The sequence below is a fragment of the Sinohyriopsis cumingii genome, chromosome 4 (assembly GCF_028554795.1).
Source record: "Sinohyriopsis cumingii isolate HCF-2022 chromosome 4, ASM2855479v2, whole genome shotgun sequence".
Lineage (NCBI taxonomy): Eukaryota > Metazoa > Mollusca > Bivalvia > Unionida > Unionidae > Sinohyriopsis > Sinohyriopsis cumingii.
This window is the reverse complement of record NC_142964.1, coordinates 135,085,579-135,109,715: the sequence shown is the minus strand read 5'-3', so window position 1 is coordinate 135,109,715 and position 24,137 is coordinate 135,085,579. Positions and strand designations below refer to the sequence as shown.

Genomic DNA, 24,137 nt, shown 5'->3' with positions numbered 1-24,137 from the left:
CTCCAGTCAATACAGAACAATTTAGTGTTGATATAATTATTGATAAATACGGCAAGGAAGACTTTTTGTTGACGCAGGAACAATTAAATGAACTGCACCGAGAACATAGTATTATGATCACGTGTGATATAGATGAAATTATGAAATTATGCAGATTCCTGCATTAAGTTTGATCAGCTTAAAAAAATATTGTCTATTTATTCAGTTGATGGGAATATTATCTAATAAGATTACAAAACATATTGTAATAGAATATTTTTTAACACATTCTCGCTCAGATTTCAGATAAATGATACCAAAAAAATGAAATTCAGTCGGATTATACAATTTGATGGGGTATATGTTACAAAAAAATAGCAATACAGTGGAATTGCGCATGAAAACTCTTCATCGCCATTCAACATTTATCGACGTGCGGAAAATCCGAAGTTGAAATTTTCATTCATTGATGCAACTTAAGTTCCATCTACATTTAGTGTTACGTTTCTGTTTTCTGGATGATCAGTTACGTCTTTTGAAAACATCCTTGACAAACCAACTGATCTTGAGTAATCACCACATATCTTGTAAGGCCAATTATCGTCGTGGCAACGTCAACATTTTCAAGGCACGATTCAATATTTTTCCATCAATCGTATATATAGCGTTATTAAATAGCACCATAACACCGTTATTAACAAAACCAACTCGATCACCAATTCCATATGCTGTATCGTCTGCTCTCAAACGTCTACCTTCGACCTCGATAAATGCCTCAGCAGATAAGAAATATCTACTTGTATCCTGAACCTGTAATTTGATTCTTCCACGTGCGTTTGGTACACGTGCTTCATAAGAATAATACTGATAATCACGCACAGACTCATCTTTAAGTGCGTCCATATCAAACGCTGATTCGGATATACGCTTGAACATTTTATTGCAATTGTTATCGTCTAACGCGATATTTTTTTCTTTTTCTTTTTCTAACATAGGTACATGAGCCAGCTCTGCTAGTTTTTGATTTGATCTTGATTTATTATCGTACTGACATTTGCAGGTATAACTTCGGTGCTGGCCAGTTTCACTGGTTGTGGTTTTCGTCTCATTAATCGTGCTAGTCTTTCTTTGACTGCCAAGAACGCTTTACCGTCAACATCACCAACACAACAGCACCAATACCTTTATCTCGAATAATGTCAATAGCTTTCATTGCTAATTGTTTTCCAATTGGTATTGCTTTGGAGGCTACTCTTGCAAATAAACCTTGAACAACATCACAAGTGCATCTCCGTAAGCTGCTTTATAAATCGACAATCGCGAATTTACTATTCTGACCATGGTCTGCCCACGTTGTGCATTATGTATGATCATTTTATTTGGTATTCATTGAGATCGATAAACAGTACTGTCCATGATGCCGCCGGTAAATAATCGCTGGAAAATATCAGATATTACATTAATGATTTCTGGCGAAAAATTTCATGCGCATTTTCCTCCAAACATAATTTCTAATCTATCTACGTCAGAAAGAACATTGTTAGGACAAGCGCCAAGACCACTTCCCATTGTACCAATAGCAAGCCCACATCCAGCTGCTCCTTCCTCTTCCTCCCTTATTGTTCCGAGATGTCGTTCGTGTTGTGACCGTTCTCACTCTGCAATATGTTTTTCTATTCTTGCACGATGATCATCAAATCTTCGATCATCAGGAAGGACCCGATCTTCATTGCAGTATATGCAAAATATCCATTTCACGACGTACCTACCGAGGATTGTATCCAGGTTTTAAAAATTCGTTTTTATATTAATACTTTTCTTTCTAATGTATTAACGTCTTTAATTTCTCTTCTTATGAAACTAATACTTCCACTGGTAAATATATCACTCAGTACAACTCTACTTTCATCTTGATCTTGTCTTGGTGTTTCTGATACATGACGTTTTAGTTCACTTATATCAGCACGAACTTTGCCAATACCTTCAAGTATTTCTTCATGAGGAGGATGAGCAGTAGCTTTTTTTAACCGGAAGTTCTCGTAAAATCTATTTCGTTCGTTTAGTTCTTCTCGCTATCTTTTCAGTTTGTTAAGCAGTTTGTTATAACGTCGGATGAAGACCTTCTGTAGCTTCTACAACCATTTCAGTGACTTTTGTAACAGGTTTAAATAATTGTTCCGAACCATTTGCAAACTCAGCTTGAGCTTCTTGTCGTTCTTGTAGCTTTTGCCTGACAGAATCACGAACAGGAAGAAATTTCTTTATTGTTTCTAGACTCTCTCGAGCAATCTAGCTGTGTGAGATTCTGTAGACGGTGTCATTATTTTATCATCAATAATTTAATACTGAAGTAGCGTTGGTGGAGTGCAAACACCTAGTTAGTCCAATTTTGTAACATACGAGTACACATTTATATTTCAGTACATGAAGAAAAAATGAACTAACCCCATTAGAGAAGCCTCCACTGGTGATTATTAGCTCAATTTTATTGTTATTTACGTTATTTAATCGTCTTTTTTACAAGAGTTTATTTCAGTTTTAGACCCTTCAAAAAAGTGATCTGTCCACCCTCCCTGCTGCTTATGCATACAATAAATAGCACATACAGCATGATTTTGTGTGGCACGCAATTCAGCTCTTTCCGTTTGATAGAAAATGTAGCAATTTATAGTAATATCTTTCCATTGTACTCATAACACTCTTGCGACTCAAAAGTCGATTTCCTTTGGAGTTATGGTGCATTCGAGGCTTCTGGGATTTATTTTGTACTAACTTGGAACTCAATCATGACAGTAGCGAAGAGTTTTGTTGATTGGACATATCTTCCCAGTAGATTTCCTTGTCAAGTTTAGAAATCTGCACGCGTTCAGCAAGGCACATTATCTCTATACTGGTAATTTAAGGTTCCGAACCATTTTAGCTATATCAACATTATAATTACTAATCTACAAAATCAGGGAAATATGAATTGCAAAACCAAGTTGTTTCACAAAAGCAAGTTAAACCAAACAATCGAGTCAGTAAATCCTCATCACCTATATTAAATATATCGAAATTATGCTTGCTAAGCCACAAAAATGGGAAATATGAATTGCAAAATCAGGTTGTTTCATAAAAGCAAGTTAAACCAAACAATACCTTCAGTAACTCTCTCGAAAATAAGGAACTGCTATCGTTTTCCTCTTGTTTCATTAGCCTGTTGTTTCAAAACGCAAACAGCTGTTTTAAATTAACTTCATTTTTATGAATGGGAATCGAAAATTAAACAATTCAAATGACCAACGTTTGAAAGATTTTTAATGCTGAATAATCAACCTTTGGATTTTTTATATATAGAAATGACCTTAATGACAAAATGAAGATCAGATTTTAATTGCTTCCATTTTGATCATGGTAATTGGACCAACCTATTGGTTTGTTCAGCATCATCAACCGTCCATACCCTATGTAGCTATTATTACCGCAAGCATGACTTGTTGTATGACACATCGTGTACATCTCTCAGTGGTTTAAGCAAGATACACTGCGATAAGCTTAGATATCAACAACAGGTTATGACGTGAGTTATGATCATTAAAGAATTTTCCTGGATATTTGACTTTGCATGTTAGTTGGTATTTCATAACAGTAATCTGCTGTGAAGGTTACACCAAAGCAAAAACTCAAATTGCTTCGTTCCCTCATTATATCAGACAATATATTGGTTTGCAATATGCGTTTTCCTTTTCTTAAGTAAAAAAATCTTCAATTATTTCTGTTCGTGCACTTTTGATTTAATTTAAGTGACATTTGTCCATGACCTTGTAGGTATTACAAATGTCGTCTGGTTCACTAGATAATCACGCTATGGCAGTCTCATCAGAATTCACTAGAAATAACAAATTGATTTTTACCCAAATCCCTTGGCATAACATCCAGTGATGATCGATACTTTTAGTCTGGTTTTATGCGAAAATAACGAATAAACGCCCACGACTAGGGCGGTAAATGGATTTTTGCTGTTTAAGCGTATTTTATTGTCGCCTATAAAGCTCTGTCCCTGTATAACACAAGTATTACAATAAATTCAACATAACAACAGCGACTAATAACGAAAAAAATAATTGGAGGGGGTTGCACAATGACAGTAACCATGATCTGAGCATCGATTATATATTTTGCATACATGTAGAATTATATATTTTCCCAAAGCAGTAAATCTAAACTAAAAGTTACATATGGCACTGAGAGTAATTTTCTCATCAACTCTGTTCGTTGTCTATTATACTTGGGACAGAACATGAATAAATGCATAGTGGTTTCAATCACACTGCAGGAACAAAAACGGGTGTCAACAAGTTGAACACGGTGAAGATCAATTTTTACTATCATTATGTCGTATTATAGTATGGGTACTATCTATGGTTCGATTAATAAAACTAGGTATTTTACTAGATACAATATTAGGACATAAACATTTTTTCAAATGCACGGTAAAGCATGATACAGTGAATTTATTGTTCGAGATTGTTTCACGTGGATACCGTTCAGGCTATAAAAGATAATTTGGTAGAATTTAGCCTGAAATTGCAAATGACCATATTTTTTGAACTTCGATGTTTATAATTTGTTTGTTCAGACACAGGTAGTAATTCAATGAGATATTCCAGATTTTGGCTCGATTTAATGTTGTAGGGTTTTAATAATTTTTACTCTTTCTTCTAGACTGCAGACTTTCCCACCCTATTTCAAAATAGGTTGCCTACTAGTGTCGTTTTGAAAACCTGTCAATGTTCTTGCCGCTTCAAGCTGTAGTTTTTAAATTTTTTCTGACTCGATCAACCAATCGCCATCTCAGACTATATTCCAAGATGGGCCTGATATACATTGTGTGTAATTTTGATAAAATTTGCCTGAAAAGTTTGTATTTTTGTTTTTGAAGATGGGCTATTCGAGATGATACTGGTTCCAGAAGATGCTGTTTTTAAAATTTTATCAATGTGATAAGTCCGTTTGATATTTGATGCAAGCAATAATCGTAGATGTTGATAGTAATCCACATACTTAAGATGAATATTTTCAAAACCAAGTTCAGGAATATTTGTTACGTTTTGGTCCGTGAAAAACGTAGCCACTGTTCTTTTACTGGATCAATTTTCAGAGCCATTGCTTTGACCAATTGTGCAGTTTTATAAGATGATTATTCTTGACAAGCTATTTCAGCACAGTAAGGGAATGAGTAATACAGGGATGAGTCATCTGCAAAAAGATGGTTGAGAGACAGACAGACAGACATTCAGACAGACAGACAAACAGACAGACAGACAGACAAACAGACATTCAGAAAGACAGACAGACAGACAGAGATCATACCTTCGGTAATATCGTTTACAGAAATTTGAGAGGGCCAAGCATGGATCCTTGTGGCACACCGGCATAATCATTTCTCGTGAATAAGTATCGAGGAAAAGGACCGCATGTTTTTTATTACTTAGATTACTTTCAAAGTATTTTATGAGATTACGTGAAACACCGTATTCATTCTAATTAATCCTCTGTGCCAGACCTGATCAAACGCTTTCGATAGATCACATAATACAATACAAGAAATATGAGATTCAACAGGTGACTTGCATATAATATGATACATTTCAATAAATTGAAAAACAGTGGGGTGACCAGGAAGGAAATCTGATTGATAATTATTAAAAAGGCGGTTTGGAGGACGGTAATTATCCACCTGTTTAAAATGCCTCGTTCACAGCTTAATACAGAGGTTAGTCTATAATTGACAACCCAGTGGGAATCACTTTTTAAGCAACGGGTAAAATGTGCTCAGGTTTTCATGTATCTGGAAATTAGTTTTCCTTTAACGATTGATCAGAAAGCATTGTTATGGGTGCTGCTATTGTTTCAATGACGCCTTTAAGCATTATCTGACTTACGTCATCAGGCCCAGTGGCTTTATTGAGAGAAATAGAATTAATAATATATTTCATATTTTGTTTTTGGATAATAGCAATTTCGTTTAGGATATCGGAGCATCTTTAAAAAAATAGGGAGAGGAACATTGTTATCATCAATGGTTGAAATTAAAGTAAAGTACTTATTTAATAAGTTTTTAGTTTATATTTCATAATAAAAGCAAAACGAAACATTATTTGTTTTAGCTGTAAGTGATAGAACAGAATCTGAAGGATTGGAATATAATTTTAATAATTTATCTCTTTCACGAATAATTTTATAATTTTCCAAAATATTTGAGAAGCATTATTCAGAATATGACAGAAATTCATAAATATTATTATATATATTTTTACCTGTTCGTGTTGTTTACATTGTCCCTGATTTGTTTGAATTTATTCCAGTCGATTGGCCTACTACAAATGATGACAAATTTGCGTGCTCTGTCCCTTTTCATTGTCAGTTTTCTTAATTGGCAATCAAGTCACGGTTTCTTAGTTGGACATTTAGTAGTTTTGCAAGGAATACATTGTTACGTGTTTAGGCTCGAATAAACAGTGACAAAAGAAATAGTGAAAACAACAAGCTTTGAAAAATATAATAAATAATTTATTTCCCAGGACAAATATTATAAAAATGAAAATATATGAGAACTTACGCTTTCCAGAATCAAATCCAAAAATAATCCAAGAATAATCCACGAATAATATTTTAGAAGTCCTAATATTAAAATGTTCTAATGAATTCAAGTTCGAGTCCCGACGAAGAATCCAAGATGGAAGGCGATGAGGTATGATGTAACCTGTACTGTGTTGAAGTCTACAGTTCCTTGTAGAAACACAATAATTAATCCTCCGGTCTTGGAAATCCAAATAAAACTTTTAAGAAACGTCTTTGTTCAAGAATTATGTATGAGCACAAAATATTTCCAGAGAAACAAATTAATCTTTTAGAATCCGAAAAATTAAAATAAAACTCAAAAACTCAAAAATTCAATACTGGTCACAATAGAAGAAAATAATTTTGACATCAAGTGTTTAAAAGCCCCAAAAACTCTTACAGCTCTCTCTCTCTCTCTCTCTCTCTCTCTCTCAACATCAGTATTAATACTAAGTATTTCGCAATTTTGGAAATGCCTAATTGCAAAATAGAGAATCACGTGATCATGTTACAAATATAAATCACGTAGCCCTTGTATGTCCTTGATAAGAACCAATCATTTTAATCCGTGAAAAAGTTCTTTACTTCACCTTCAATCAAGGCAAGTAACTAAGTTAAAAAAGAAACAGTTTTTCTAGTATTAGGTATTTAAGGAAAGATTCATGTCAAAGTGAATTTTCTGGAAAATATCAAATTCCTAGTGATATGTAGATAAAATAAAAAGATTCATAAACCCACAAACAATCATATCAAATCAAACACAAATTAAATCAAATATACGTAACAACACTAAGTTTGGAGTTTTAACAATTTGGTTGTGAATATATCACTTGCAGCATCAATATCTTTTGGTGTTAGCAAAAGATCTATCAGGTTAGTTCCTGCATCAGAGTGTTGAGTTTGTTTAAATCAGACATGGCTCCTGTAGGCCACTTGGAGTTACACGTTAGCACTGGTTGCTATATTAAGGGAGTTACACCTTAGCACTGGTTGCTATATTAAGGGAGTTACACCTTAGCACTGGTTGCTATATTAAGGGAGTTACACATTTGCACTGGTTGCTATATTAAGGAGTTACACATTAGCACTGGTTGCTATATTAAAGGAGTTACACATTAGCACTGGTTGCTATATTAAGGAGTTACATATTAGCACTGGTTGCTATATTAAGGGAGTTACACCTTAGCACTGGTTGCTTTATTAAGGAAGTTACACCTTAGCACTGGTTGCTATATTAAAGGAGTTACACATTAGCAATGGTTGCGATATTAAGGGAGTTACACATTAGCACTGGTTGCTATATTAAGGGAGTTACACATTAGCACTGGTTGCTATATTAAAGGAGTTACACATTAGCACTGGTTGCTATATTAAGGAGTTACACATTAGCACTGGTTGCTATATTAAGGGAGTTACACATTAGCACTGGTTGCTATATTAAGGGAGTTACACGTTAGCACTGGTTGCTATATTAAGGGCATCATGGTCATTACATTTTCTATCCATTTTTAAAATGTATGTGTGAATTACATTTGTACCACTACTTAGATGGATTAAGCAAGGTTTTGGTAGTAGAAGTAACTCGTGGAGGATTTGTTATCACATGACGTTGACTGTTTCTTGCCATTAAAATAACTAAATTTGCAGAAATAGAAGGTACAAGCATGTCAGTGTTATAGTCCTCCATAATCCAAATGATAATAATAATAATAATAACAACAACAACAACAACAACAACAGCAACAACAATAATAAAAATAATAATATGTTTATACGTGTCACTAACGATATCAATTGAATTTTGAAAACTTCATAGAAACTGGTAGGCAAGTAGTTTCTTTTTACCCTACCCCTAACGGTATTTTATACGAGGTAACGTAATCTCAACCCACTAGTTCAATGTCACGACAACTGAAAGTTCGAATCGTTCAGCGTTTGCAAAGTAGATTATCATAAACGTATGCCAAAATGCCGTTCCAGTGATTGTTTATATCGTTTCTAAAATGTTATTTTAAAAACCACCCAGTTTTAAACTATCAAACTGGACACAAGAATTTAAATGTATTTCACTTACAATAAAATTGGAAAATCCTCCGCTGTACATTCCAAGTGATTTTTTTTATGCTCCTAATATTTAAGTGAAGTAAAGAAATTTCATTTGTCTCCTTATGTCCCTCTTTTGTTTCAATATCCCTAAAAAAAGTTAGTAAGAGTGAAATCGTTAAAAAGAATGCAGTATTCTTGATAAGTTGCAATACAACAACTGCATTTAATTGCTTATAAAACATATTTGGAGGCTGATTTTGTAATCTTGAGTTGCATGGCTTTACCGCTAAACATTGGACGATTATCGAATACCCCGATGGAGATTCAATACTGCATTATGTAGTTATCCATTATTATTATTATGAATGTTATTCTATTATGAAACTATATCAGTAATTGAAAGGGAACCGAATGGGAAAACATAAACATTTAAACGAATAAGAGGTTACAAAGACGAAATCACTATATATAGACGTAAAAGCGATTGAATAGCAAAGAAAAATACCGTTTGAAAGTTGGAAATATAGTCTGAACAACTTGAAACAGGGAGTAAATTATATGAAAATATTTAATAAGAAACCTTTTTCTGAGCTGTCACCAATTAAAAGGCACGGGCTTTGCTCTGAACTTCATCCATATACGCGTGTAAAACGCAGTCTGTACTAAACACACGGAACAAGTGCGAAATAGAATGGTCCACATGATTGACTTGTTTGGTTTCCTTTTAAGTTATAAAATTGCATGGTTCACACATTTTTGTTCACTGACGTTGATGCAGTTCATAACTCTGGAGTCTTTATGTATGCAAAATAAAATTTAGCCAACACTTGTAAATAATCCATTTAGCGGTAAGAAGAAGTGAATTTTGTAGAAAACTTTGAGAAATTGAACATTAGCTTCCTTTCACATACTTTTTCCAAATAAAATGGCTTCCAGGCAGTCCTAAACAACTTTGACAGTAGCTCCTAAAACAATGTAGGAAGGCCTGTACTTGCAATAAACATTATTTTCTGATGAAGACAATAGCACAGTTCTTTGTGTATGTTGGAAACAATAATAATGACACAATGTTTAGTAAAAACAATTTGATGACTTCCAAAAGAAGAGTCTGGAATATTTTCAACTCTTTGACCAGATGTCTTTCTGTGAATGCTGCACACCTATATATTCCACCACAATAGGTAATTCGGTTTTCTATACTTTGTTAATTAGTAAATATTGAGTTTAAATCTCCAACCACTCATTGGATATAATTAAAATGTATTCAAGTCCAAATGCACAAAATGTAAGACTTTATATGTATCACAAGCAGCATTAAGCTGCCTCCTCGTATCCTGCTTTTTAAACCACACAATGTCTTTTCAAATGAGTACAACGATAAAACAACTAATGTACTTACTGTTAAAATGTCATACACTAAAATAACATAAATGTCACTAAATCACCACTAATGTGTTTGTAAAAATTATACAAATAAATGTCAACTCTTTCCTTATACGTTGCATATTCAACACACCTGTAGTCCACTTTAGCAGAGCACATGGATATATGCATGTATACATGTCATATTCATCGTCACAAGGCATGTTGAGCTATTCTTATTTAATATTCACCATTGATGGCAATGTAGCCCATCCAAAACTGAACAAAGTACCTGATTTTAAAGTATGCAACTACTCAAAAATATATAACCTGATCGATTTGTAGTTCTGTTTACATTCGCTCTTTTTCTTAATTTGAATCACACTCTTACTTTGCGGAAGTGCCTTCTCACGAATTAGCTGAAACGCATATCGCAAATAAAATAGTTCTCATAAATACAAATAAAACCAATATATCGCATGTATGCATACATATGAGGTTTATTTATGATACGTAGATAATGACAAGTATTTTTTGTGATCTTTAGACAGGTACTAAGAATGAAAGAACTGATGATACCTGAAGATATAAACTTTGGCAGATTACGATTTAGAGATCTGCTTGTGGTGAAAGATGAGATGAAACGAAGTAAATTGTAAACAAGTAGATTAGTCAGGATATAGTATGTATTTGAAGAATATTTTGGAATACTCCTCACTATTATCAGTACCGACCACAACCGTACTTTCAGTGTGAAACGTTTGAAAGCCATTTTCGTCGTCAATGTCATGAGCAGCTGCTAACATTAATGAGGCATTTATCAAAAGAGACAAATTGTTAAGAGCGATGGAATACTTTGCGATAAAATGTTTAAAAACAAGCGCTTATCTATAAATATATTGGAATACAACGAGCATGGTGAATAATCGTTCACCAGATACCTACGTGATCTGATACTTTATTTATCAGTATCCACGTCACTATCTTCAACGTGTGTTGTTGAGGGGTGTAAAAATGGAATTTCGAAGAGGCGATTTAACAAATCAATAACAACGTCTCTTCCGTCGTCTGTTTGTCAATTATGTCCAATACGTTTACTAACAGAAGTTGTTGTCCTAGTCTTTCTTGTCTGGTTTATGAAGATATTTACAATTTAGTTTTCGTTAGTTTCTATTATAGGAATGCGTTCTCGACTTATCCTGTTTGCCTATATTCATGTGATTATAGTACAAGCTTTTCTCTTCCCAGGGGTGGGTTTTACGGTTGGAGGTTCCACTGACGTGAAATATTTGGTGCTGCAAGTGCATTACAAATCTGTCGACACGTTCCTTCCACCGAGTGAGTAGATAAACCATAAATTATATTTTTATATCAAAGTATATACTGTAGCTTTAACGGACGCCGTTGAATAACATAGACTCCACTTCGCTTGAATTTTACCTGTATGTTGCGTGCTAAAGCCAGAACGTATTTTTTCAACATGTAAAACATTTTGTTTATTTATTTGCTTCGTTTTCGTCGTATAGTTGTATATGGTGACGGATTTTTCTTTCAGTTTATAATCTGCTGCCTTGATTTCAAATGAATTTTGTCACTAACCTGAAACGTGAGAAGAACCTATATTATATTTCTTTGCATTAACATAATTATATTTTGTTTTCAGATAATAAGACTGACAGCTCTGGAATTACGATGACAACTACAAACACTGAGTAAGTTTCCACTGAATTATTCTCTCTTTCTTTAATACCTTTTTACATCGGTTTGTAATTGTATTCCGAATAAGAATATGCTAAGGTTTGTTTTGGTTTGTTTTTGTTTCTTAGTGAAGACGTTTTGGATGTGTTTTTGTTTGTGTGAACCAGAAATATACAGTTAATCATTTACAATTCGAAAAATGTTCCTATTCTTTCTATCAAAATAGATATTTACATTCGTTGTAGGAATATTGTATGTCATGGGAGCATTTAGATTGTCTCTAAAAGTCTACAAGGCAACGGTGTCCCACTTAGAAAAGCAGTCTTTGAATAATAATAATAATAATAATAATAATATTATTATTATTATTATTATTATTATTATTATTATTATTATTAATTTTAATTTTATTATTATTATTATTATTATTATTATTACATTCTTTCATTTCCTTTTCATCCAATTCTTCTTATTATCAGAAGAGCTCAGAAAGGGGTCTTGCCAATTGTGTTGCATACTTATAAACGAGAAAACAAGCAATGATCGGACAGCCTTAAACATTCCTACCATAGAAATGTTGAGATGGTAATACAATATAATTAAACCTGGAAGCGGTATTACTAAGCAGCCTGGTTCAATATTAAAATTATGATCGTCTTGTATATCGACACAGATATCGTGTTCCTTTTTCTTCTTAGGATGCCAAGACGAGCCGGAGTGTACCTGTTGGGAACAAGCGGTGTTATACCCTCCCATTCCACAGGTAATTTTATTTAATGACTTATTCAATCATGTGTCAATTCATAACTGGAAGAAAAGAAAAAGAGATAATTCGCATAACAGTTGAAAAATAATCAGTACTAATGTAGTTACACTTATTGCAAAGAATTTGTCGTGGCAAATTATCTTAGAAGGTCGTTATAGTGAAAATGTAAATACTATTCTTCCTTGACTTAAGGAAAGTTGATGCAGATTTTGACTTTTCTTCAGAAAATCATTTTCGATCATCTTCAGTGTTGGAAATTGCACACACTATTTCCTAGATCCTCCTGCTTAGGAGAAACTATGCGTGTCTACACGTGCCTACTATGGAAAGTTACATCGAATATAGTACAAAAACATGTACATTTTCAATTAGTATTATCGAATTGCCACCCAGTCTTCCATTTAATCATAATATTAACTATATTTTGAATGTTTTGAAAATTTTGCAGTGTACATGGAAACAGCCTGTACTTTTGATGAAGATCTCGTGATTCATCCTTTTGCATTCAGAACTCATACTCATGGCCTAGGTAATCACCCCGCTCTCCGCTCTCTCTCTCTCTCATTTGGAAATTACCAAGGTTTAAAATGTTACTAAAATTAAATTAAGGCTACGTAAGCCTCGCTGGACAAATGCTGCTTATGAAGACACGAGATTACCCATAATTATATTTAGTTCCCAATCGCTTGTATTGAGGATAGAAGTTTACCATACTTTTTTTTTTTACCTATCTCTTAGCATACTTTCCCCTGTCTTGTATTTCATTTACACTATACCGTATGTTTCGTTTCCCTCTCCGCATGACTTCCGTTGTCAGATTCTCATAATTGTGAGGGTCAAGAGAAAATCACAATCTACTTCATATCCAATATTTCAGGTAAGGTAGTGTCTGGGTACGTCATTCATGACGGACAATGGCGTGAAATCGGACGGCAGGATCCACACAAACCACAGGTAAGTTAGGTAGCATAAAAATTCCAAATTACCAACTCTCCGAGTTATCTAGAACGATTTGCAAGAATTGAGGATTATAACAGAAAGCAATAATCAGCGTCAAGTATGCGTTAAGATAAAATTTGTCAATATTGGGTTAATCGATTGCCTATTCTTCAACGATGACTTGATACTTTGAGAACAAACTGACCTCTCGACAACTATGAATCGATTAATGATTTTCAGTGATCACTGTGAACCGTTGGCCAAAAGCTTTCCCAGGTGAGTTACCTCTATTTTAGAGAAGGCAATAGGAAACACGGTTCAATCTTATCCGCAAACTTCTGTCTTCCTTGCGAGCCAACTAGTTGTTACGCAATTACCTCAACACTCCTTGTCTGTCAGATAATTTTCTGATTGAACTTGGATACTAGATCAAATTCCCCCTGTAATATGGACAAATTCATTTTGCTGTAACTTTTATCATTTTGCCCGATTTTTGGTAAAATTTCAGTAGTTACTTAGCAATGCTTCTACAATATGTTATGGCTATTTCCATAACAATATCTTTTAATTTGGGAAATGTTGATATGTTGATATGTTAATGGTCTGAAGGTATATAGTACCCACGTCAAGTGCCCTACCATGATGACGTTGATATGTCAATGATCTGAAAGTACATAGCCTATAGGTCAATTACGCTTAAATGACGAAAAAGTTAATTTTGTTAGATTTGGTTGGTGCTTTCGGGCAAAACAACCCAATTTTGGTATTTAGTGCCGAGGCAATTGGAGTAAAGTGTCTTACCCAAACTGGTCCCGATGGTAGATTTCAGACCCGCGCCCATTCGGTCGCCTGTCCAGCAGCTAACCACTGAGCTTCTGTGGCTCCCTGAACAAGTAAATATGTTAATGATGTGAGGGAATTTAGCCCATAGATAATTTACCCTACAATAATAATAATAATAATGATAATGATAATAATAATAACAACAACAACAACAACAATAATAATAATATCAATAATAATATCAATAATAATAATAATAATAATAATAATAAATAACGGCCTAAGTTAAAGATGACTGCACAGTTGCAATGAAAGAATCCACCTTGTGGCCCTGTATTAATTGCATATTTACGTACATAGCACACAGTTGCATACACAATAAAGTCGCATACAACTCTTATTCTTTAGACAGAAAAATACATTTATAAAACTTATAAGCTAAACTTACACACTGACGTAATGTACACAAAATTCTATATGAACATGCTCTAAATATGTATATACAGTATATATTTTTTTTAGTGGGGCAGCAAAGTAGAATATTTAAGAATTTATATTTTTGGCTATAATATACTTGCTGTTCACATTTTCTATCATTTGGGATGTTTCAACATTATCTAGGACGAGTCTGCAAGCTTCAGTTTGTAAATATCATTGGCGGAAGTATTTCTCCAGACAAAATTACAGTAATCTACGTATGGTTGTATATAGCTTTATATTATATTGTTGTTTGTCCTTCAAGTTCAAAAATGGCCATGACCTCACTAGTTAGTTTGGTTTCTGTGAATTGGTAAATGGCTGTTTAGGCCGAAATTGTGCTGAAAACCGTCTGTGGCAAACTTGACAGTAGATGGCGCATGCGTTTGCTTTATCAATGGAGGACGTGCTGCAGTTCTGACATTTATGCATCTCTGCCTCTGCTATTCGCATCCGTTCAAAGTCTTTATGGACCGACCGCTTCAGGACAAGCGATCTTCTCCAGGATCTTCACAAGACTCAGAGAAAATAAATGTTTGATGGTAGACTGGAATCGATGAAGTCTTTGAATCGATTTATCTGACCACCCTAAGATTTTTTTCCTTTACCGTATAATATCTTTATTAATCACTCTTCTGCCATCTTGGTGACATGTCTGCCCATCTCAGCTGTGATTTCACCATCAGAATTGGATGTTTGCAAAGTCTCCCATTGTGAGAAACTGTTTCTGGGACACTGTACTGCCATCATATAATCATCAACTTCCCATGTAAAATTGGATCAGCTTCATGGTATGGTGTCTGTACGCCGTAAACGGTTTCTTAAGCATGACACAACGGATTTGTCAATCTGATTAAAATCAGGTCTCCACTGTCCTACGTGAAGATCTGACAGAGACTGCTTAGGGGTCATATTCTGGTGATCTTTGAATTAGCCAATGGAAATGCAACTTTCTGATATTTGAAAGTGAATCAAATCGTTTGTCCCACCTTGGTACCCTTCCGCCATACTGCTCAGTCTCCCAAACGCGAAGATACGAGACTTCACCTGATTGGTTGATAAAATTACTGACTATGGTAATAACATGTGTCACCAGAACATGAACCCGAAACGGTCGCTGTTAGCTCTTCACGTAGGCCAGTGGAGATCTGATTTTAATCAGATTGATGGATTAATAAGACCCTCAGTGTTGTTAGTAGACTAATGCCAATGCGCTCCCACACATTTGCGCGTAGTCTGCAAAAGGCCAGACTTACTTTAGATATTCTAGGGTTGGTTTCATCATCGATGTAGATTGCATGATATATATATAACTTACCAAGAAGGTTTGACCATTTACTATGATTATAGGCTCTACGCAAGATTGTTGTGGTGACGGTCGGCACATTGCCTCTGTCTTGACAGTGAACTGAGTCTTACGCGACCAACTGTGTCAGATGTTATTGTCAGGTCGTTGAATGTCGTGTATAGGTTGGAGTTCTGTTTCTGACATTTCTCCAGGTTACTAGATACCATGTATATGATGCTTTGTCCATTCCTGAAGTCATATTGACTCTCAGGCAGGAACCCTTGATCGATGTGATGCACACGGCAATGCAGAATTCTGGTAGAATTTTACTATTGACAGAAAGGAGATACCCCGATGGTTGTCGCACAATTATATATTGCCTTTCCGCTTGTTCACGCTGACTACAGAAGCATCCTTGTAATCCTGGGGTATAGATCACTGAATCTGCAGTGACTGGAAGACTTCAGTCTTTCTGCGCAAGGTACTTTGTACACTTCTGTTGGTATTTTATCCGTTCCAGGTACTTTCCCATTGGAATTCAGGTCAAATGTTTTCACTGTTTCAGAGGCGTTTATAGAGCAGCAAGTGGTACGTTGATTTCCACCTGGGACAGCAGGTCAGTTGCCTTCTCACTGATAGATAACCGTTGATTGAGGATGCTGCTGAAGTGTTCGACCGATCTTTGATTTATCTTTTCGTGAGCAGCGTAGTGCTGTCATTGTTCAGTATTGGAGATGCTATTCATTACAATGGACCGTGCGTTATCTCCAGAGCATCATAGAAGCTATTATCATTACTGTCTGCATAGAATCTCATATGCCTTATTGCTCAACCATAAGTCTTGTAACTCGCTGATTTTGTATTGGATAGTTTTCTTGATGTTGATGATAGGGTAGTGTACTTTAAACAACCACTCTGTAGTAGATTCCTCTCATTCAGGAGTCTTGGTATGTCAGCATCGTTCTCATCTAACTAGTCTTGATGGGTACGTGTGGAAGGACCTAGGGTTTATTATGCAGATGAGTACACATATTATCTGAGGAATGTCCAGTTTTCATTGTTATTCTCGGAGTTCATATCAATTTTTTCTAGTTGACTGCACACTTCTTCGACAAATGCCTGGTTCACATTCTCAGTGTCACTTTGAAGACATTATGCCACTTGGGCACTTTTTTGCCTCGTTGTTGTGTGCTAGGCTGAATATGACATTATGCGCCTGTATCAAGTACATCATTCTGCATTTCGCATTGATTACGTCACTCGAACAACCTCCCTGTGACTTTTCCTGACAGTGATGTAAGGTGCCAACGCTTGAAGAGTGGGAGCAACTAAGACGTCTTGCTTCGATTTGGCAGCCGGAAGACCGTGTTAGTCATTAAGAGGACGTACTCAGCGCATTTCCTCAGTACAAGACGTTTATTGTTTTTGCATTTGCCAAGTCATTTTTGCTGATTAAACTGGCTATATTTAGTATCTGTGCCAACGCTAGCATTGAACTCGCCACGGATAATGAGCTTGTCTACCTTCGGAACTCTACAATTAGAGACGCCAGGTCTTCATACAAATTTGTCCTTGATCTCATCTGGGTAGATCATGGTGGGTGCATAGGAGCTGAAGATCGTTACGTGTCTTTTTCAGGACAGCGGAGGAGTATTTTTGCATTAATCTGTGATTTACGCCCTCTGGTAGATGTGTGACCTTGTTACCTAGCTCTGATATGATAACAAGCTCAGCACTAGCTTCACATCTCTTCTTTACGTCGAACACTGCAGAAGAAGATGCAAGGGTCCTACCTCGACAAGTTGTCGTTATCAAGTTGGCGCTTTCCACTCAGACCTGGTATCTGAATGTTGAATCTCTACCAACTTAAGATGTTCTTCTCTCTGGTATATCTGCTGATGTACTGTCCATTCGTGTGCGTACGTTTCAGGCACCAGTGGTGACTTGCCCCATCTTTGTCTTCTTTGTTGGTTTTAGACCACTATGATGGAAATTTTATCAGTCTATGTGTGCTGACCAACGTAAGTTCAATCAGGCAATGCTTAGAGCACCGTTTCTAACCCCTTCCGTATGCCACAGAGATGAGCAGTGTGATTCTAAAACGGGCTGCTCAGTTCATCCAATGGTGCTGAAAATTACTACTGCTACTTCGTTGTAATGAAATGTGACCTTATGCTTTGAGCCGCCTATATGCAGGTCTGCATAATTATCTATCAGTGTATCCACACCTGCTGCTTTACTGATCGCCCCTAGCCACAGGCCATACATGTATCTGGTGGAGGGGAGAAATAATGTCATGACTTACGTGTGAGTTGGATTAAATGAAGGAAACTGGACAGAGTTCTCCCTCACACTCTCGTTCAGGTCCGTATGAATCCAGTGGTACGACAATTTCGATACATTTGGAGGCGCCTTCGGCTGCAGATAATGACCTTCAGTTCCCAATACATCTGAGTGGATACCCTGCACGGTCCACACATATATTGCAACCTCCCATCACTGCCTGTTCCATGATCATATCAGGACTTTCTGGAGGGAGGCAAATGGCCTTACTTCAGTTTGGTCGATAGGTATGGCCTTATCGGACGTAATACTGAATTGACTTGAATATATGTTCATTCCATTGTAAATTGTTGTAAACCATTACCCCAAGGATTTGCCATGAAGTTTATGACGAAAATAGTATGCTAATGGTCTGAGGGTACACATCTAATAGGTAGAGGTGAGAGTAGTTAAGTGGGATACCCTACGTACAATGGGAATTAGCATTACAGGGACCCCTGGGACACTCTACGTACAATGGAAATTTAACATGGCGAAAAATCGTGGGACACTCTACGTACAAGGGGAATTTAACATGGCGAAAAATCGTGGGTCACTCTAGCGACAAGGGGAATTTAACATGGAACTATAGTGTGGGTCTGTCTAGCGACAAGGGGAAATTAACATGGGAATAGAGTTTGGGTCTGTCTAGGGACAAGGGGAATTGAACATATGGAAATTGAACATGGTGGGTCTGTATAGCCTCAAGGGGAATTGAACATGGTGGGATTGTCTAGGGACAATGATGGTAGAGGGTCAAACACAACAGAGACAGAAACATACATACACTAGTACAAGCGTGAGATTTATATATAAAGCATTACCAAGACCTGAAATCTTGCTGGGGTGTTCAAAAATTTGCATAATTGTAATGATGCTATAAATAGCTATAATCAAGGAAATGCTCAACGACAAAATGGATGTGACTAAAAGTAACGCTAAAATGACGAAATTGTCCCAGAATTTAAAGGAAAATAAACATATCCCCGAAAATTAAGTTACAATGGTTTAGACTAAAATGGATAAAATTAGTAACTACTTACAATATCAACTTCTGTGACGATCGTGAATAAATACCTATGTATCTATAATCAGCTGAAATTCCTATGAAATCCCACTATCTATTTATAGCTCCAACTTGTGGGTTTTTCCTTTGGAAAATCCCACTATCTTTTTATAGCCTCAGCTTGAGTGACGTTCCTGTTTATGAATTCTAGTATATATGTATAGCTACAAAATGTGGAAATCCCCAAGTCGATATTTATAGTCTCAAAATTTCCAGCGTCAGTGACGTCACTGTACTGAACACTAGGGGATAAATGTCAACAGTGTTGCAAGTGGCTGACCTGAATACACGCTACTGCAGGTAGGTAGGTATAGTGTATCTGATAGGTATAAAGTGAGTTTTTATAGGGACAAACAGAGACCAATATACACACACACACACACACACAACGTACGCGCGCAGACATACGCACACACACACACACACAGAGGGAAGAGGAAAAAACAAACCCCAAATATACTATCAATACAGAAGGGAGATAACACAAACCCCAAATAAACTATCAACACAAACGTACGCGAACGCATACAAACCCCAAATATACTATTCACACAACTTCGCTAACGCATACAAACCCCAAATATGCTATCCACACTCGGGAGGAAGAAGAAAAAACAACCAAATATACGATCTACACAACGTACGCGAACACACACACACACACACAACATACGCGCGCAGACTCACACACACACACACAGAGAGAGGGAAGAGGAAAAAACAAACCCCAAATATACTATCCACACTCGGGAGGAAGAAAAAAAAACCAACCAAATATACGATCTACACAACGTACGCGAACACACACACATACACACACACACACACACACAGAGGGAAGAGGAAAAAACAAACCCCAAATATACTATCAACACAGAAGGGAGATAATACAAACCCCAAATAAACTATCCACACAAACGTACGCGAACGCATACAAACCCCAAATATACTATCAACACAGAAGGGAGATAATACAAACCCCAAATAAACTATCCACACAAACGTACGCGAACGCATACAAACCCGAAATATACTATCAACACAGAAGGGAGATAATACAAACCCCAAATAAACTATCCACACAAACGTACGCGAACGCATACAAACCACAAATATACTATCAACACAGAAGGGAGATAATACAAACCCCAAATAAACTATCCACACAAACGTACGCGAACGCATACAAACCCCAAATATACTATTCACACTCGGGAGGAAGAAGAAAAAACAACAAAATATACGATCTACACAACGTACGCGAACACACACACACACACACATACACACACACAGAGGGAAGAGGAAAAAACAAACCCCAAATATACTATCAATACAGAAGGGAGATAATACAAGCCCCAAATAAACTATCCACAAAAACGTACGCGAACACATACAAACCCCAAATATACTATTCACACAACGTCGCTAACGCATACAAACCCCAAATATGCTATCCACACTCGGGAGGAAGAAGAAAAAAACAACCAAATATACGATCTACACAACGTACGCGAACAAACACACACACACACATACACACACACAGAGGGAAGAGGCAAAAACAAACCCCAAATATACTATCAACACAGAAGGGAGATAATACAAACCCCAAATAAACTATCCACACAAACGTACGCGAACGCATACAAACCCGAAATATACTATCAACACAGAGTGAAGAAGAAAAAGTTTTTTGAAAGCACCTAAGCCCTCACCTGCAATGACCAACTCTGCCAAACACCTACACCCCACTCCCCACTCCCAACACTACAAAACCCATTTAACCCGTTATTTTATGGCATCAGTGTGTGATTTAGGAAACATCAAGACACAAAATGATGGATGAATAGACTGACTATTGTTTACCGACTTGCATGCCTAAAGAGCGTGCGTGAAGGAAAACATCCTTCCATTTCAATTCTAACTAAAACATGATCCAGAGGGATAGAGAGAGGTGAAAGAGCACAATTTCATAAAGTGTGAGTAAAAACAAAACACGCCATCCTTATTATACAATGTCAAGACCAAGAGACACCTACGTTTTCTTTCTGGTCTATTCTCTTTTAGAAGGTAGTATGAAATTTCACATCAGGGCCAACGCATCGGCTCACATTGTCAATTTTTCCATTTCCATGTCTTTACTGGCACAAGTTCTTCATCATCTTCAATTTCTTTTTCTTCTGAATCCCTCTTCTCTGTTTCGTCTTGTTTTTGTTTCTTCTCTTTTCTCGTAGGGCACTCTGAATTCCAGTGTCCTTTCTCCTGACAACGATATTAGGTATCTTGACTTTTGTCTCTCTTTCTTAGACGAAGCAGGTATTCTGGAGACAAATACCCATTTACCTTTGCAGATATAGCAAACTTCATTAGCACTTACACACTTTCGTATGACTCTCATCAAATCAACGACCAAAAGAGTAAGTTTTGTTGCCACTTTCGCATGTGAATTATGCTTTCGTATGACTTTTAGCAAATATTTGACCAGCAGGTCGATCTGTGCTGACTCTTCCATCTTCTTGATCGTTTGAGAGCGGAATGAATACTCTGACGCTAAGACACTCTCCTTATATACAGGGACCTGCTGCGTATGAAACCTAGTCAAATGTAATTTTGCAATAAGATGAAACGATTTCATTGAGGAAGTAAAAAGCAATGATGTACCGTATCGCCTCACACAAAACCTGAATTGTTAGTTCAAATCCGTGTCAGCGATTTCGAAGACAACATAACTGAGCTTTAATCAATGCTCGCCAATTATGCCACAAAACCACGAGTCCTGATTCACGCCAAAAGAAATTTCGTTCGGTCCATAAAAAATAGTATCATATCTGAGAAACGCAAAAAGGAACTTCCAGAAAACTGAGAAAGACGGCTTACACCTACAACGTAAATGTATGAGTTCAAGTAGTGCGTAAAACTTAGTCAAATTAAATTTTTATAGTCAAGACGAAACGATCTCTTTTCAAACAAGAAAGCAGACACCAAGCGACAATGGCTTTCTTGTTTGAAAAGAGATCGTTTCGTCTTGACTATAAAAATTTAATTTGACTAAGTTTTACGCACTACGTTGTAGGTGTAAGCCGTCTTTCTCAGTTTTCTGGAAGTTCCTTTTTGCGTTTCTCAGATATGATACTATTTTTTATGGACCGAACGAAATTTCTTTTGGCGTGAATCAGGACTCGTGGTTTTGTGGCATAATTGGCGAGCATTGATTAAAGCTCAGTTATGTTGTCTTCGAAATCGCTGACACGGATTTGAACTAACAATTCAGGTTTTGTGTGAGGCGATACGGTACATCATTGCTTTTTACTTCCTCAATGAAATCGTTTCATCTTATTGCAAAATTACATTTGACTAGGTTTCATACGCAGCAGGTCCCTGTATATAAGGAGAGTGTCTTAGCGTCAGAGTATTCATTCCGCTCTCAAACGATCAAGAAGATGGAAGAGTCAGCACAGATCGACCTGCTGGTCAAATATTTGCTAAAAGTGATACGAAAGCATAATTCACATGCGAAAGTGGCAACAAAACTTACTCTTTTGATCGTTGATTTGATGAGAGTCATACGAAAGTGTGTAAGTGCTAATGAAGTTTGCTATATCTGCAAAGGTAAATGGGTATTTGTCTCCAGAATACCTGCTTCGTCTAAGAAAGAGAGACAAAAGTCAAGATACCTAATATCGTTGTCAGGAGAAAGGACACTGGAATTCAGAGTACCCTACGAGAAAAGAGAAGAAACAAAAACAAGACGAAACAGAGAAGAGGGATTCAGAAGAAGAAGAAATTGAAGATGATGAAGAACTTGTGCCAGTAAAGACATGGAAATGGAAAAATTGACAATGTGAGCCGATGCGTTGGCCCTGATGTGAAATTTCATACTACCTTCTAAAAGAGAATAGACCAGAAAGAAAACGTAGGTGTCTCTTGGTCTTGACATTGTATAATAAGGATGGCGTGTTTTGTTTTTACTCACACTTTATGAAATTGTGCTCTTTCACCTCTCTCTATCCCTCTGGATCATGTTTTAGTTAGAATTGAAATGGAAGGATGTTTTCCTTCACGCACGCTCTTTAGGCATGCAAGTCGGTAAACAATAGTCAGTCTATTCATCCATCATTTTGTGTCTTGATGTTTCCTAAATCACACACTGATGCCATAAAATAACGGGTTAAATGGGTTTTGTAGTGTTGGGAGTGGGGAGTGGGGTGTAGGTGTTTGGCAGAGTTGGTCATTGCAGGTGAGGGCTTAGGTGCTTTCAAAAAACTTTTTCTTCTTCACTCTGTGTTGATAGCATATTTCGGGTTTGTATGCGTTCGCGTACGTTTGTGTGGATAGTTTATTTGGGGTTTGTATTATCTCCCTTCTGTGTTGATAGTATATTTGGGGTTTGTTTTTGCCTCTTCCCTCTGTGTGTGTGTATGTGTGTGTGTGTGTTTGTTCGCGTACGTTGTGTAGATCGTATATTTGGTTGTTTTTTTCTTCTTCCTCCCGAGTGTGGATAGCATATTTGGGGTTTGTATGCGTTAGCGACGTTGTGTGAATAGTATATTTGGGGTTTGTATGCGTTCGCGTACGTTTGTGTGGATAGTTTATTTGGGGTTTGTATTATCTCCCTTCTGTGTTGATAGTATATTTGGGGTTTGTTTTTGACTCTTCCCTCTGTGTGTGTGTGTATGTGTGTGTGTGTGTGTTTGTTCGCGTACGTTGTGTAGATCGTATATTTGGTTGATTTTTTCTTCTTCCTCCCGAGTGTGGATAGCATATTTGGGGTTTGTATGCGTTAGCGACGTTGTGTGAATAGTATA

The 24,137-nt window shown here is 36.4% G+C and overlaps 1 protein-coding gene across 1 annotated transcript in view; it reads left to right on the top strand.

The window, feature by feature from the left end:
- Window positions 1–24,137, top strand: part of LOC149802134 (putative peptidylglycine alpha-hydroxylating monooxygenase 1) — a 71,556-nt gene that overhangs the window by 39,477 nt on the left and 7,942 nt on the right. Inside the window, exons 6-10 of the mRNA XM_089956538.1 lie at window positions 11,239–11,328; window positions 11,654–11,702; window positions 12,387–12,451; window positions 12,903–12,983; window positions 13,332–13,408. Coding sequence (XP_089812664.1) covers window positions 11,239–11,328; window positions 11,654–11,702; window positions 12,387–12,451; window positions 12,903–12,983; window positions 13,332–13,408 — 362 coding nt within the window. The remainder of the gene's footprint in view (window positions 1–11,238; window positions 11,329–11,653; window positions 11,703–12,386; window positions 12,452–12,902; window positions 12,984–13,331; window positions 13,409–24,137) is intronic.